This window comes from Geotrypetes seraphini, chromosome 13 (genome assembly GCF_902459505.1).
Source record: "Geotrypetes seraphini chromosome 13, aGeoSer1.1, whole genome shotgun sequence".
NCBI classification, from domain to species: domain Eukaryota; kingdom Metazoa; phylum Chordata; class Amphibia; order Gymnophiona; family Dermophiidae; genus Geotrypetes; species Geotrypetes seraphini.
Window position 1 is genome coordinate 3607736 of NC_047096.1, and position 16943 is coordinate 3624678.

General features: G+C 43.9%; 1 protein-coding gene across 1 annotated transcript; it reads right to left on the reverse strand.

Annotated features, from left to right (window-relative positions):
- Positions 1–1623: 1623 nt before the first annotated feature.
- CTSE (cathepsin E) lies at positions 1624–16648 on the reverse strand. Its single transcript, XM_033919317.1, has 9 exons — positions 16596–16648; positions 15650–15806; positions 10494–10611; positions 10117–10235; positions 9841–10040; positions 6830–6952; positions 5259–5400; positions 2913–3018; positions 1624–2523 (listed from the first exon to the last, which is right to left on the reverse strand). Exons 1-9 carry the CDS (start codon positions 16646–16648, stop codon positions 2369–2371), a joined length of 1173 nt encoding a protein of 390 aa, XP_033775208.1. The 3' UTR covers positions 1624–2368.
- Between the last annotated feature and the right edge of the window lie 295 nt (positions 16649–16943).

Below are 16943 nucleotides of genomic sequence, written 5' to 3' on the forward strand. Positions count from 1 at the left end.
TGAAGGAAGTGAAATTGTAACTCTTAAAGCCCATTTCTAAACTGTCTAATGCAACTCCTGGGACATAACGATGAGCTACAGTATTCACGGGGGTTCCGTTCCAGGAACCCCTGCGAATATTAAAAAAAACCCACGAATACAGTTTTTCACCTGGGGAGGCAGTAGAGAGCAGCTGGAGCGCTGGTGAGTTAAGGAAATCACTCGCGGTCTGCTCCGACCGCCTCTTCCTGCACTAAAATCAGGCTTCACCAATCAGAAGTTGCTTTGACACGCAGCTCCTGATTGGTGAAGCCCGACTTTAGCACAGGAAGTCCTGGTCGGAGAATACCGCGAATGACCGGGACCGCGAACGACTGGGGGAACACTGTCCTTGAACTCTTAACTACGTATTTGGAACTATGACCCAACTGATCTACCTGTACCAGCAACTCTATTGAATGTCCGTGTCAAAGTGTCCATTGTAACTTCCTGGGTAACTGACCCAACCTCTTGTAATGTAATCCGACCTTGAACTGAATAGAAACATAACATAACATATCGTGTCTATGCGGACGGTATACAATTTTTCTTTCCGGTGAGAGAGTCGCTTGATGCGTCCATTTGGTTTTTGAATGAAACCATGGCTAGCATAAAAGGGTGGCTGGATGCTGACTGTTGACAAGACCAATGTCCTGTTTTTATCAAAGGATGTTAGACCAGGCCTAGTACCGTCAAGCAAAGCTGTTAGATTCTGTAATTAAGTAGGCCTGGGAGTTATTATAGACTTGCAGCTAACCCTTAAACAGCTTTGTATCTGCAGTTGTTGCGTAATCTATATTTATATCTTTCCTGAAGTGATTATAAGCATGTTCTCCAGATGGTTGTGACGTCCAGCCTTGACTACTGCAACATTGCGTTGTTAGACGTTCCCGCTACTGTGTTGCATGCTTTGCGGGTCGTACAAAATTCCATCGTTAGGGTATTGTTTAGACCAGTGTCTCGCAAACTTTCCGGCCGGCGGCACACTAAATCCAGTGCCCCGGCCGGAAGGCACCCGGAAGTGCACAGATGTCGACACGATGATGTCATGCGCATATGTGGAGGCCCATCTGGCTGCGACCCGCTTCGATGGAGGGATCCAGGAGGTGCAGGGAGAGGAGGAGAGACGCCAGCCAGGAAGAGAGTCATCCCCCCATGAGATGCAAGCCCTGTGGGCAGGCAGCCGGCAGTGTGTTGCTGTTGGTCGATTTCGGCCTCCATAGGTTGGCCCCCAAACACCAGACTAGACTGTGCTTCCTCAGTTACGTTCCTCAGGACACTGGGACTTTTCTGTCCCGTCAAGAAAGGAGATCAGAATGCAAATGATGAGGGCAAGAGTGTTCTGCGTTGGTCCTGAGGCATGGAACAACAATGGATCTAACAAAATGTCATCTTTTCTGCATAGTTGAAGGTGCAGTGAGCCTGATTTTGGGTTCTGCTGCATATGACAACAGTTTTATGCTTTGTGTTATACTGTTTTATGTATGCGTTTGTATGTTGAAGTTTTATTAAGTATGCTAATCTGTGCTTCGCTTTGTATAAGGCAAATAATAAACAATACGAATGCAAATATCAATTTTCATTTATTCAGACTTACTAGACTTTCTTTTCTGGTGAACAGATCTAGGTGATATACAGACTAATAAAAATTATAGGCAAAACCCCATAAAAAATTGAAACGAGTCACACATACTGTCAGCATTCATCCATGCAAGCAGAGAAGTTTTAAAATCACCATTTCACCGACTGCAGGAAAACGCCCAGAGATTCCACCCTCCCCCCAACACCACCAAATCACTTCTCCAAAAAGTGTGATTGCAAAGCTCTTATACAAAGAGACGGGGGCAAAATGTTCCAATAAGCTATGAAGGTACTAAGTACTACATTTAAAACAAATCAGAGAAAACTCCTTGCAAGAGGATGCAATAAAAGTAGTTAGTTTAACTGGGTTTAAAAAAAGGTTTGGACAGACTCCTGAAAGAAAAGTCTATAAACCATTATAAAGGGGAGAGCCATTGCTTATCCCTGGGATCAATAGCCTGCAATCTTGCCACTTCGTGGGATCCTGCCAAGGATTTGTGACCTGAACTGGCCACTGTTGGAAACGGGATGTCGGGTTAGAAGAACCTTTGGTCTGACCCAATGTGACTATTCTGAGTTAGCAAAATAACTGATCTATATCTTGTCAGAAGGAGCACAATTATTACAATTTAACAGTTCCCCTTGTTACTGTATTCATGAAAATTTCTTGTATACATCAATAACCCAGTCCCATTCAATCAGAAAACATGGCAGCCAGTCTGCCTCAGGGGCAGCAGATTGTTCCAGAATTGCTCTTCACACTCTCATCTTAAGGAACAGCCGGAGCCAACCCAACTCTATTATTTCCTCGGTCGAATACAGAGTAAAACTGGCCAATGAAGACATCCCCCAGGATCCAGAGTGGCCCGGCAGGAGGCTGGATATCGAGCCCCTGGAAGCCACTGGTACAAAAGTCCATCCCATCTGCTTGTTGCTAGTGGTGGGAGCAAACAGAGAGAAAAGGAATGAAAAGCTGAGCTCAGTGTTGCAAACATGACGTACCCCTTCCCAAATCGGGCACTTGCTCAGTCTCTTCTAATAAAGCCAATAAGGATCACTTGTTCGTGGAAAAGAGTCGGGGAGCTACGGTTGATAGTAATTGCTACTTACACTGAAGAACATTGACCTACATCAAGAATTCTCAAACAGCTCAGCTTTACCAGAGAGCCACAAAGAAGGGTGAATAGATATTTGTGGTCTCGGAGCTGGGTTTCTTTGCATGTTTATTCTTACATGGGACTCAGAAGGCCACTGCTTGGTCCGCCAGTTTTCCTCTGCCTGCACTTACATTTTATGAAAGATCTCTGGTCAACCGCTTACCGACAGGGTGTACTGTTGAGGTGTGAGTGTATACTCAATCCCATTGATGGTGAAGGTCACATCTGGCATCACATTCAGGTTATTGCATTCCACTGCGTACTGCAAGAAAAGTAATATGTTACACTCAGTAGCAAACTTACCATTTAGATCTAAAATCCTTGAGAAAGTGGGAATAACTCAACTTGTAGACTTTATGGACAAAACTAATGTCCTTCACCAAGATAGTCTGGATTCTGCACAGGTCATAGTTTAGAATCTGCCTTGTTGGCAATGCGTAGCGATATTCTTCTTAACTTAGACTCTGGAAGAGAAGGCTTTATTGGTTATGCTGGATCATAGCTCAGCCTTCAACTTGGTAGACCATCCATTCTTACTCAGTTGCCTTAAGGAACTTGATATTAGGAATACTGTTCTTGATTGGTTTAGTTTCTATTTAGAGGGTCATTCTTTTCAGGTGGTTTTCATCTTCAACCTCATGTGCCCCATCCAGAAAGGTTTGGACAAGTTCTTGGAGGAAAAGTCCATAACATGCTATTGAGACAGACGTGCGGAAACCACTGCTTGCTCTGGATCGGTAGAACAGAATGATGCTACTATTTGGGTTTCTGCCAGGTACTTGTGACCTGAATTGACCACTGTTGGAAACAGGAAACTGGGTTGGATAGACCAGTGGTCTGACCCAGTATGGCTGTTTTTATGTTGGTGTAGGATTTGGATATCAGCAGGTATTTTTTATACTGATGATATATTGTTCATTGCCTCTACTGAAGATGTATAATCTGATGTTAACAAATTAATTTACATTGAAACTTAATCCTAACAAACTAGAAGCCATTTGATTTGCTAGAAACTAAAAGTCAATGTCAATGTTTTCCTGTCCTTACGTTAGAAGCATGCAGATTCCTTCTAAAGATAGGGCGAGGATTTGGGGGGTGGGATTCACTCTGACCTGTGGTTGGACCATCAGATATCGTCTTTAGTTAAAGTATTTTTTACACATAACATAGGATTTGTTAGAACTCGATCTTTTGGAAGGAAAGGATTTCTATGCCCATTCTTTGGTTGTCTGTTAGTTGGATTACTGTAATTCCCTGTTTAATGGATTAAGACCGACTGCTATTAATTATTTCTATAGCGCACCACTATGAGAATTCAACTGCTGTGAAACTGAGAGCCAGGCTAGTGACTCCTTTCCTTTCGCTATCATTGGTCACCTATTAAGATCCTAAGCTTTGCATTTTGCTTGCTTCCTCCACAACTAAGCCTTTTATTTCTGCCGTTACCCTCAAAGATTTAGGGCCTGTTTTACAAAGCCACACGGCAACGGCCCTGAAGCCCTTTAAATCTCTATGGGCTTCGGGGCCGTTACCGCGCTGCAGCTGCTAGCATGGCTTTGTAAAACAGGCCCTTAATTGGAGCATACTCCGTGATCCTCATCTGAAACTCCCTTCTTGTCACAACTAAAAGCTTTCTATTTTACAAAGGCATTTGTAATACCTCTCTCATAGACCAAGGCTCCTTTTAAGGTGCTATAGCGTTTATAATGAACACAGGAAGTTACCGTGCGTTATGCGGAAAAACTAATGCCAGCTCAATGCTGGCGTTAAGGTCTAGCGTGCGCTATTCTGTGTATTAAAGCCCTAATGCAGCTTAGTAAAAATAGCCCCAAGTTTTCCTTGGTTAATCCCTTTCCCATGACTTACTGTAAACCTTTCCCTCCTTGTTAACCTATTTGTGTCTTGTTTGTTTCCTTGACCTGGAATTACTACCCTGTCAGTTTTACTTTTTAAATTTTATCCCTGCTTTCATTATTGTAAACCGCTTTGACCTAACATTATTCTGTTAATATTTGCGGTATATCAAATAAAAATAACTAACTTGAATCCTCTTATGTGAAGTTTTAAATTCTGGATTGAAGATTTCATTTTATTGTGGCGTTTCTTGGTGTCTAGCTACAGGTAAGCTGTTCATCGCTTTTATTGTTTGTGGATTGAATATGAATTTAATTTGTATAAGTATTTGATAGGTTTTATGCGCTTTTGTTTTTTGTTTTAATTGTTGCTTATGGTGTTTTATGTAATTTTAATTGTACGGTGTCGTGTTGGTTCATTTAAAAGGCAGTTAATCAAATTCAATAAATATAGACAGAGACCCAGATATCATACAGTCCTGTCTTTTTCCCAATATCTACCTCTGCTGGAAACCTTAGAGGGTCAAAATCTAAGGCCAGGTTTATAATTGCTTAGTCAGGTTAATCATAAGAACATAATCTTACCCTTCTGCTTAGAGCTATGGGTCTCATTCTTCAGAGTCACCCCATATGTAGGGCTGTAACTCACCTCACCATCCACAGGAGTTGCCCCAATGTCATTCTGCAGCTGTAGGACAGTTTTAGAAGGCCCAGTAATCAGTGAGGTGCCCGTGTCTACGATGGCCTGGCAGCCTTCTGCACAGAACGTAACCTGTCCACCAACCATGATGCTACAGGGATGAGGTAACGACAGAGAGAGTGAGAGAAGGCATTCAAGTGAGTCCGACCTCACTCATCCATGTTACTTGCTTGAGTACCTGAATGCATTCATGTAAACCATTCTGAGCTCCCCTGGGAGAATGGTTTAGAAAACTGAACAAATCAAAATCAAAATACTTTAGTGTTAAGATTGTGAATTTGGGTCCTGTCATGGATGCGGAGGCAGGAATACGTAGACAGTATGTTGCATTGTGATTAATAAGCAGAATACAAATTCGTAAAATCCGATTTCATACCACCCTATGACAGAAAGGGAGGCAGTAGTGGGGGCCTAGAGAATGGGATTTCGGTATCAGGAGCTGGGGGCTGCTAAACAAGCTGCACACAGAGAACTGAAATCTAATCCAGAAAACCCAGTCGGCAATTAATTGAGGGGCACATTGAAGGTGTCTCCAGAGAGTTCCTGAAGTTTCAGCTCACTTTTGGACGTGTAAGTCCATTGGTCCTTTCACCGAAGTAGATTGGACCACTTTACTTTTACCTCCCTTTCATTTCCCCAAAAAGAGGGTGTCAAAAAAATCTCCAAATTCCTCAAGCTCCGAAGGGGCACTTTCTTCCATCATTATTAATAGGCAGGATACATCTGGTCTGGGCTTCCAAGATGGTATTTGTAAAGAACTTCCATCCCTGATTTAAACACTTTAAGCCTTTGTGGCTGCTCCTTTTAGGGTTTGTTTTTTTGTTTTGTTTTAAACACCATTTTCCTCATATTATCATTCTTGCTTTTTTGAAAGTTAAACGCTGACATCGGTAGATTTCCTTAGTATCTTCACTCTAGTTATTTCAAATTTGATCATGTTATGATCACTTTTACCGAGCAGCCTCAACACAATTACTTCTCACACCAAGTCCCGCAATAGAATTTGTAAGAGTACAAGCAAGGGTTAGGTCTGGGCTGGTACACAACAGCCAGACATAAGCACAGGTAGAAAGAAAAATCCTGGCCTGTAGCTGACAGGACCCAAGATATAGTCTGTGGCTTGTGACTGCCATGCCCCAGTCTTTCTTCAGCCTGATAACAAGGTTTGGTTATAAGCAGACCTAAGAGTCAGGCTTCTAAGTATTGAGCAAGAAAAGATTTGACTTACCTCAGCCAAACAGAATGTCTCGTGTTTGTAGTTAAGGAGTAGGTTGGGGCCACTTCTTCACCTTTCTCCCTCTGGGCCTCCCTATCCTACCTTCAGCCTTGCCTCTTATACTTTCTGGTCCTTGCCTCCCTGGCTTCTGCTTCCTGTGTCACTTCCCCCTAAGTAGGTGCCACCTCTATTAAGGTGGCTTCAGCATCGTGAGGGATTATCCCACAGGGGGAGTGGTAGGGTCTCATAGACTCCCTCACAGAACCCAACTACTCCCTCGAGATACAAGACAGATGACGCTTACTTGTCCAGCTGGATTTGCCAGTATCCTTGATTAGTGACTGGGATCCAGTTGAGATCCCCAGAGAAATGTGAAGAGTCAAGACCGCCAAAAATGATCTCCCCACCCACAGAGGAGTCTGGATTCCTGCCAAAAGGAGAAATGACATGAACACCGGGTTAGAAAAAAATGCAGACTTCCAAGCAATTTAACTACGTCAGGGCTAACCGCTAATTTTCAGCAGCATTGACCTGGTTAGTGCCACTGGAAAAGAACAAGTTATTAATTATTTTTTTTTACTTATTACATTTAAATTCCACCTATTAACTAGGCAGGGAACAATACAAATAAATATAGACATAAAACCAAAGAAAATCACTTCATAGTACAGTCTGTACTTCAAATATAAACAGAAAAACAACCAGGTGCCTTTTTGCCCCACCTTGAAATTCTGGTACGGGACCAACAGACAACAATCCAGAGCTTTATATTCCAGAAAAGCTGTAATAAACTGTTGTGTTTTCAGTCTTTTCTTCAATTCTGCAATGGATGACGCCTCCGAATGTTTCCAGAAAGTTTATTCCATAGAGACAGGCCAGCAAGGGAGAGCGCCAACATATTGAATGATATTACATTAGTGACTTCTATTCCGCCCAGTTCAAGGCGGATTACAAAACAGCTGACTGGAAATTTCCAGGAAGGCTACAATTTTGGGTTACAAATGAGCTGAGATAGCTGGTTATTCCAGGAGATATTGTAAATTAGATAACAAGTAGAACAACTGGACATTTCTAGGCAATATTACAAATTAGATAGCTGGGTATTTCCAGAAGCATTACATTTTAGGGTACTGTATTCTTGGTTAATATTTTGGAGTGGAAAAGAGTACCAGAAGAGCGGTGGAATTGAGAGGGGTTATATCAGGGAGGGGAGGGAAGACGGGTGGGGTTAAGGTGACCGGATACATTTTTTGAATAGCAGGGTTTTGATTTATTTTCGAAATGTTTTGAGGTCGCTCGTTGTTGTCAACAGGTTGGAGATGGAGTGGTCGAGTTTTGCTGCTTGTTGTCAAACATCTTCTTGCGTTGAGTACCTTTGAGTGGAGGGTAGGTAAATGGGGTCAGAGATCTTTGTCTAGTGGAGCGGATCTGATTTAGGCGGTTGTTTAGGTAGGAGAGGGCAGAGCCATTTAATGCTTTGAATAGTAGGCAGTAAAGTTTGAATTGAATTCGTGCTTGTATTGGTAACCAGTGAGAGTCTAGGTAGGCAGAGGTGAGATGGTCATATTTTCTCAGTGAGTAGATCAATCTGAGAGCAGTGTTTTGTATGGTCTGAAGTTGTTTTAGCATGTTGGCAGGGCATGGCAGATAGAGGGAGTTGCAGTAGTCCAGTAGACCTAAGACTAGGGATTGGACAATGAGTCTGTATTGCTCTGTGTCGAAGAATTTTCTTATTTTCTCATGATTAAAAAAGCTTTCTGGGTTGTCTTGTTGATTTGAGCCTGCATTGTGCAGCATCTGTCTATCGTTGAATCTTTGCTAAAGAAGGTTGCACCAAAAGAAGGGTTCGGTTGTCGCCAAAGACAAAACCTGCTGTTTTGGGGGCTTTTCAGGGGCGAAGTCGCTTAAGTGCTGATATCCAGAACTGTTCAGCACATAAATGGGGCCACATTAAAGTCAGTCCTACCTCTGGTCCTCTTCTACTAAGACGTGGGAGAGGTTTCTACTGTTGCCCGGGACGCTAAATGCTCCGACGCTCACAGGAATTCTATGTGCATCGGAATAGCGTCGGAGCATTTAGCGCTCTAGGCTGCGGTATAAATCTCTCCTGCGGCTTAGTAAAAAGGGGGGGGGGAGGTTATGCAGTAACCCTTAGCTGAATATCCCCCCCTTTTACAAAATCGTAGCGTGTTTTTCAGCGCCAGCCATGGCGGTAACAGCTCCAATGCTCATAGAATTCCTATGAGCGTCGGAGCTGTTATAGCCACAGCTGGCACTAAAAACCATGGTACAATTTTGTAAAAAGGGGGGTGGGTGGGGGTAGAGATTTCCCCGGACATGTCCTCCTTTTCAAGGATATGTCTGGGGGTCCGTGCCTGTGATGTCATTGCATCACGTCTGTGCATGTACATCTGGGGGCGGGGATGGGGGAGTGGAATGGACATGACACAGGCGGAACGGGGCGGAATTGTGTGGGCTTGGAAAATCAGGTAACGCTGGGGAGAGGGGGGAAGGGATAAGTGCTGCCTAACTTAATTGCTTTAATTGACTGTAATTGGCATGGTAACTGTTAAAAAACTTAAAAAAAATGTAGGTGGCCAGAATCACATCTCTAGAGGAGCCTAAGGTCAAAGTAGGTGTGGTTTGGGCCAGAAATGACCTTAAGCGCCTTTTGCGTGATTTTCAGTCAAACCTTTAATACCCTGGCCTACATTAACAGCACCTAAGTTTGACGTAAGCTTCTGCTAACCGTGCCTATGCATGACTGACACACAGCTGGTCCAGTTTTTGGAGGCACTGGCCGGTGCAGGTGCCGTTTCCAGAATCCGAGCCTGAGTGCCACCGGCTGAAAGTTGAGCTCACGGTTTTCTTGCTGCACATGGGGTGTGTGCGTGTGTGTGTGTGATAGAACACCTTGCAATGATCTTCAATTGAAGATGTCCGTCTTCTGTCTGAAATAAGACCCGCATGGAAGGACGCTGAAAGATGGGCTAAGTTTTTGACCTTCTTAAATAAGCTCATGTTAGAAAGAAATCCATAACAGTAATAGAAGAAAAGTTAAAACTGCAAGAATGGCTAGTAGTCCGGATCCTCTCCTGTTCTTGTATTCATCATGCTTGACCTTCAGTTGGGAGAAGGTCAGGCCAGGACAGAAATGGAGACAAAGGACTGGGCTTTCAAGACAATTCCACTACACTGGGAAAAGGGCATTTCCGAAGGCGAAGAGGATCTTTGCCACTTGTACGGCGGAAGTAGAGTTTCTGACCAAAGGACATATAAGTGCCCTTTGCCCTGCAGTTTGCCTTCTGATCATACCTGCTCATGTAGACAGAAAATATGGGCATTGCCACCAGATTCTGTGCCATCATGTTATCGAACACAGGGGTACAGCCCCCCACTGCTAACGAGGGATAGGCCAGCCCGAGAATGCCATCAAATCCTGAATCTGCAAAGGTGTTCCCTGGTTCGCTCACACTCTCGCCAAACTGCTGATTTGAGACTGTGATGCCCTCCACCTACAGACAAAGGAAACACAGTAAGTCTGATGCCTCCAGGTTTTTATGAGGGCTGTGAATCCAGAGAAACACTTACAGTGACTTGGTCAATTCCAATGATCCCTGACAGGCTCCCGGTGCCGTACTGAATGGAGAAGGGTCGGCCATCTGCACTATATGTGTTGGACGTAGAAGGCTGATACAACGTATGCTGCTCTGTTAATAAAAGAAGGAAAAAGAAACTGCACGGGAGATCAGAGCCCCTCACCCCACTCCACCCCAACTCCCAGAACCCTGAACGGATCAGGCAAAAATCATGGCAATTCTTCAAAGAGGAATGAGGACCTCATCTCCGTGCATGCACTAAAGCAAAGCCAACCTGGATTCATTTCGTACCAACAGACAGAAGTGACTAAGCCTTATATCACTTGAAACCTCATGCTTGAGTGAAGACCCAACTCAACTCCTACTCACTGCAGGCATTGCTGGTGCAATATACAGAGGGGACCCAGAGATTGGAAGAACCTGTGTCGAAGATCACGGTGAAATTTTGAGGTGGTGACCCAATGGAGATCTCCCCGAAGTATTCTACCTGAGGGCAAAGAGAGACAAAGTCAAAATCGCCTTCCTGCCGAAAGACTTACCATGCTTGTCACAATGTATTTTACAAAGCTATAGGATCCAGTTGCCAGCTGGTTCCATTTCTCTCGATTCTGCATCTTGTAAACATCCTCTCCAGGAAGCACACCTAGCCAGTTGGATGTTTAAGTTTAGCAAAACGACTGTGCAAGAGAGGGGTTGGCCTGGGCCTTTGTTTGGAAAAAGTGGTTATTGGTTTGATATATTTTTTAATTAAACACGAAATTAATTTGGCTCCCGGATTTGTTTCCTTAATTATAAACAAGTCAGCACACTTTTAGAGCTACAGATCTGCCTGGTTTTAAGAAAGGTTTGGACACATTCCTGGAGGAAAAGTCCATAGTCTGTTATTGAGAAAGGCACGGGAAAGCCACTGCTTGCCCTGGATCGGTAGCATGGAATGTTACTACTCTTTGGGTTTTGGCCAGGTACTAGTGACCTGGATTGGCCACTGTGAGAACAGGCTACTGGACTTGATGGACCAGTAAGACTATTCTTATGTTCTTATATCTGGATTGTTGTGTGTGGTTTTTTTTTTTTTTGGTTTTTTTTAATGTATTAGACTTTTCACACTGAGATTACAAACCACATGTCAACGAAAAAGAAACAAATCAAAACAAATACAGAATGAACTATTTTGCAACAATAAGGAAAGTATCTTACAATCTATAGCCCACATCTAGGAGTACAAATATCAAAGGACGAATGCAGAAAAGAAGGAAACGCAGGCAATAAAAAGCATCACCCTTCTCATAACCCCAGAAGAATCCGATCCAAGAAGCTAGATGTGACTAAGGGGTCTGAAGAAGAAAATACTGCCTTTGAAAGCTAATCAAAAATGCATTAATTTAGTCCCTTTTTTTTTTTTTCAAGCTACATTAGCGAATGCCGCGCAGCAAATGCACCGAAGCCTGTTCAATCCCCATCTACTGCGCCAGTTTGTGCTATTTGGCTCAATAAAAGAGGACCTTTGTAATCAATCAGCCTTCGCAGCCAGAGAAGCTTTGCTAGTCATGGAAATATCTGAACCATAGAACATCTGATTCCATATCTGGATTATGATTATTATTTATTTTGTCATCTGAGTTCCAGGACTTTGTGATTCTCTGAAGAGCCTTGTTCAATTGATCTGTTATCTCCTCCAAGAGAGGGTTGCAAAACGCTGACAAACTATGTGACGGTCCTTTCTCCTGCCAGCTTCTTTAATTAGTTCAGGATTACTTCATGGGGGGGGGGGGAGGGGGGTGAATCCTCTCACCATAACCTAAAAGCACTCCTTGAGGAGAGACCTCTGGCCGGTTGCAGCCTCTTAGTTTGAGACTGAACTCTGAGGACTTTCTTAAGAAATTAGACTCCGTAGTAACATAGTAGATGACGGCAGATAAAGACCCGAATGGTCTATCCAGTCTGCCCAACCTGATCCAATTTAAATCTTTTTCCTTCTTAGCTATTTCTGGGCAAGAATCCAAAGCTCTACTTGGTACTATGCTTGGGCTCCAACTGCTGGCCTTGAGGTAACCCTTGAGGGGGGGAATGCTGGCCTAGTGCCTAACCCTCAGTAAGCCTGGTTCTAAGAGAGAGGTTGTAGAGCAGGGGTCCCAAAGTCCCTCTTTGAGGGCCGAAATCCAGTCGGGTTTTCAGGATTTCCCCAATGAATATGCATGAGATCTACGTGCATGCAGTACTTTCAATGCATATTCATTGGGGAAATCCTGAAAATTCGACTGGATTGCGGCCCTCAAGGAGGGACTTTGAGACCCCTGTTGTAGAGGAACTGTGAACTGCCTCTGCCCACCCACCCCTAGGCTCAAATTATACTACTCCTAAATTACCCTTCATGTTTCTCCAGCTGATCTTAACAAGGACAATCTGTACAAACCTGAAATACCTAAACCCCCCAACCCTCTCACCAGATCTGGAAACTCACCCTTTTCCCCACACCTGAAGAAGTACTGAGGGAGGATCTGCTCTGCTAAGGAGAAAAAAAAACATCCATTGGAATATCTTGCCTGCTGGCGTTCAAACTTGGGTTTCAGTAGTTATCTCATTGTAGTTCTCTGTTTTTTTAGCTTAGCAAAATCAGTTAGGCAGTAATGTAGCCTTTAGAGTCTCTGTTAGGGTTTAATACAAGACAATGTTTTGGCCTAGATCAGGGGTGTCAAAGTCCCTCTTCAAGGGCCGCAATCCAGTCGGGTTTTCAGGATTTCCCCAATGAATATGCATGAGATCTATTTGCATGCACTGCTTTCATTGTATGCTAATAGATCTCATGCATATTCATTGGGGAAATCCTGAAAACCTGACTGGATTGCGGCCCTTGAGAAGGGACTTTGACACCCCTGGCCTAGATTAATGTTTTAAGTTGCATTTCAGGGCATAATATCAGATTAGGGCATAAATAGCTGTTGCGGAAAGGCTCTGGTGTTAAATTAATCCCCTCCTGCCTACCCCAAGGCAGAGCTTTGTGATTTATAGGCTCTCCAGCCAACCAGGAAAAGGACATTACTTGGGTAGGATTTTCCTGCCCTTTCTGTTTTTTTCTTCCATGTGTAAGTACTTCTGCACCACAGTAAGGCTGGGAAACATCGTGTCACCAAAGCTGCTGCTCAGGTTACAGCTTCTGTCTCTGTGCAGACAGAAAATGTTACCCAGGCAGAGGGAGTAGTTCCATGTACAAGCTGTCTTCAGCTTGACTCTCTGATGAAGAAAGCAAAGGAACCGAGAGAGGAGGTGGCAAGACTGAGAAGCATCTGTGAGAATGAGAGGTACATTAATGAAATGGTTCATGAGGCGTCAAAGGTTTCCAACAGTGGGAAAAAAGAGGCTGTGCTGAGGGAAGACAGCTGGACTCAGATTACAGAACACTACAAGATTGGTACTGTGACTCCCCCACCCTTGAACTGAAGAAGCAGTATGCTGTCCTCCAAGCGGAGGAGATGAAAGCACCCCAAGGAAATGAAAAACCAAAGCTTGAAATCCCCAAAATTACAGGATCCATGACCACTACGAGGCGTAAGGTAGTGATAGTTGGCGATTCCCTTCTGAGGGGTACAGAAGCATCCATCTGCAGATCAGACATGATGTCACAAGAGGTATGCTTTCTGCCTGGTGCCAAAATCCAACATGTTATGGAGAGATTGCCGAGACTCATCAAGCCTGATGACTACTATCCGATGCTGCTCATCCACATTGGCACTAACGATACTGCCAGGTACCCCTGCGAACATGTCAAAAGTGACTTTGTGGCTCTGGGAGAGAAGGTGAAGCAGTCAGGTACACAGGTGGTATTCTCATCCATCCTCCCTATCGAGGGTAAAGGCCAGGGTAGAGAAGCTTGCATCCTGGAGCTGAATGGATGGTGTCGTTGAGAGCATTTTGGCTACATGGACCACGGGATGATTTTCCAAGGGCTGCTGAGTGGGAATGGTGTGCATCTATCAAAGAAGGGAAGAAGTGTCTTTAGCAGCAAGCTGGCTAATCTACTGAAGAGGGCTTTGAACTAGAAGTGAAGGGGCAGCGTGATCAAAGCACCCAGCTGAGTATAAGCCCTTGGGTAAGTAAATCACTGAATAACTCTATACGGATGGGAAAAGGGGGCTTGAAGTATGGTGATCACTGCATGGTACGGTTTAATATTAAGATGGATCTAGAGAGGCTTCATTCAAAAGCAAAGGTTCTAGACTTTTAAAAAAAACTAACTTTGTTCAGATGGGGGTTTACGTCAAGGAATTGTTGTCTGAATGGGAACATCTGGAAGATGTATAAATGCAGTGGGCAAAACTGAAAGGAGCAATTGTAAGGGTGACAAACTTTTTTGTGAGGCAAGTAAGTAAAAATAAGAGGAAAAGAAGGCTGCTTTGGTTCTCAAAAGTAAAGTTGAGAAGGAATAAGAGGTTAGTTTTCATAAACTACAAAAGACGCAGAAAGAGAAAGACAGGCAAACATATCCGGAAAAGTTAAGAGAGGCTGGTTGTGTAGTCAGGAAAGCAAAGATGCAAATGGAAGAAAAAAATAGCTGACGTGGTAAAATGGGAAGTCAAGACATTTTTTAGATATATTAGTGATAGGAAGAAGTGCAAAAGTGGCATTGTGAGACTCACAAGTGAAGGGGATAAATATGTAGAGGCTGATAAAGGCCGAATTGCTTAACAAAAATTTCTGTTCTGTGTTCAGGGCTGAAGCGCCGGGAGGGGAACCGCAGAAGACAAACATGAATAGGGATGGAGAAGTAATAGACCCTGATGGAGTTTCAAAGGGTTGTGTTCATGAGGAGCTAGCTAAAATAAAGGTAGATGGGGCCAGTGTACATCCGAGGGTGCTGAAGGAACTTAGGGAAGTTCTCGTGGCTCCGCTGATTGACCTTTTCAATGAGTCTCTAGAGTCGGGAGTGGTATCGGAGGACTTTTTTTCAGAAAGGGTGGAAGAGGAGTGGAACAGTCTCCCGGAAGAGGTGGTGGAGACAGAGACGGTGTCTGATTTCAAGAAGGTATGGGATAGGCATGTCGGATCTCTTAGAGAGAGGAAGAGATAATGGCTATTGCAGATGGGCAGACTGGATGGGCCATTTGGCCTTTATCTGCCATCATGTTTCTATTTGCTGCTTATTTTAGTCTAATGTCTCTCTTCTGAGGAGTTTTGGGCAGGATGCTGAAAAAAAACAACCTCATAGAAAGAAAAAATGTATGCAATGGACATTTTTTTGTATGTTTTTAAGGTATTTTAGCTGTGGTCTATTTGTTTTTATCTTATAGATAGACTGTCTGTGATAGTGCTGAAAATGCACATTGTACAGTGGTCTCAGGAACCTACCGGCAGTTTGGAAGTGGGTTCAAAAAAGGGAAATAATAAAACCAGGAATGGATTAGCTTAATCTGCAGAAACAGTTTGCTTCTTCTAGAATGAGACCCAGGAGAGGGAACATCGAGGAAGACAGAAGTTAAGTGCAGAGAAGGAGGATAAAGTGGATTTGTCCAGGCGCAACAAATGCTTACATCCATATAGTTGATAAGTGGTTCATTTGTGCTCTGGTCAGAAGGGCAGGACTCACTGTACTGAACCATGTCCAGATGCTGGGACTTCCAGAACTCAGATAATTTGCCTCGCTCCTTCAGAATTCTCCTTATGGACTTCTGTCTCTTCAGCGGCAGTCTAAAGCAAGAACCAGATATGTGAAGTCAGCCTCCTCCTATATTCCCAGCCCTGTGTCCTGCAGGTATATTGCACTCCTACTCCTATTATTTCTATAGGGCTACCAGATGTACACAGCACTGTACAGAGTCATAAAGAAGACAGTCCCTGCTCCAAAGAGCTTACAGTCTAAACAGACAAGACAGACAAACAAGCAGGATACAGTTAAGGGGAAGGGTTAATCTTTTGGCTGGGTTGGAGGGCAGAGGGGAGTACAGGACAATCAAGCCATTGTGACATCGCTGATGTAGTTGGCTCTTATTGGTGGAATGAGGCATTATGACATCACAATCTCAGCTCTGCTTCCCAAAGACTGAAACTCTTCACACCAGGAGTGGGATCCCTAGGATAGTAGACTTGGAGTGGGTCAGTAGAGTGGGCAGACCTGTTGGGCTATGGCCCTTTTCTGCCGTCATCTTCTATGTTTCTACTACTAGGAATTATTTCTATAGCGTTACCAGATGCATGCAGCGCTGTTCAGAGTCACAAAGGAGACAGTCCCTTCTCCAAAGAGCTTACAATCTAAGCAAACAAGACAGACAAACAGGATGTCATCGATACAGTTAAGGGGAACGGTTAATCTGCTGACTAGGTTGGTGGGCAGAGGAGTAGGGTTAAGGATGGAAGGCTATATCAAAAAGGTGGGTTTTCAGTCTGTTTTTAAACAAGGGAAGGGGCATGGCAGTCAAACAGAGTGTCCATGAGCAGAATGCAGACCCTAAACAAGGGTTAGAAGGATTCAGCACTCACCTCAACCCATGAACGCACCAGATGCAGACCATTAACAGGAGAAGATGCCTCATTTTCCAGCTGCAGATTCTGCAAATACCTCTCACTCGCTCTTACTAGTGGGTCTACCCTTCTCCTACTTACAGAAAGCAGTGCCACCCTAACCAGGACGCCATTGGGGGAACTTTGATAAGGCTATTGTAGTCAGCAAATCGTAAGCAAATATATCAGGCTGAGTGCAAACAGCTTGAGCTAATTGCTTTGTTCAGAATTAGTCACTGATTGGAGTCTGTTAGGCTGATGGGGACAGAGGGCCAGGGTTCATCTGAGTTACTCCCTCTGTATAAGGAAAGATTAAGGGGGAGTTAT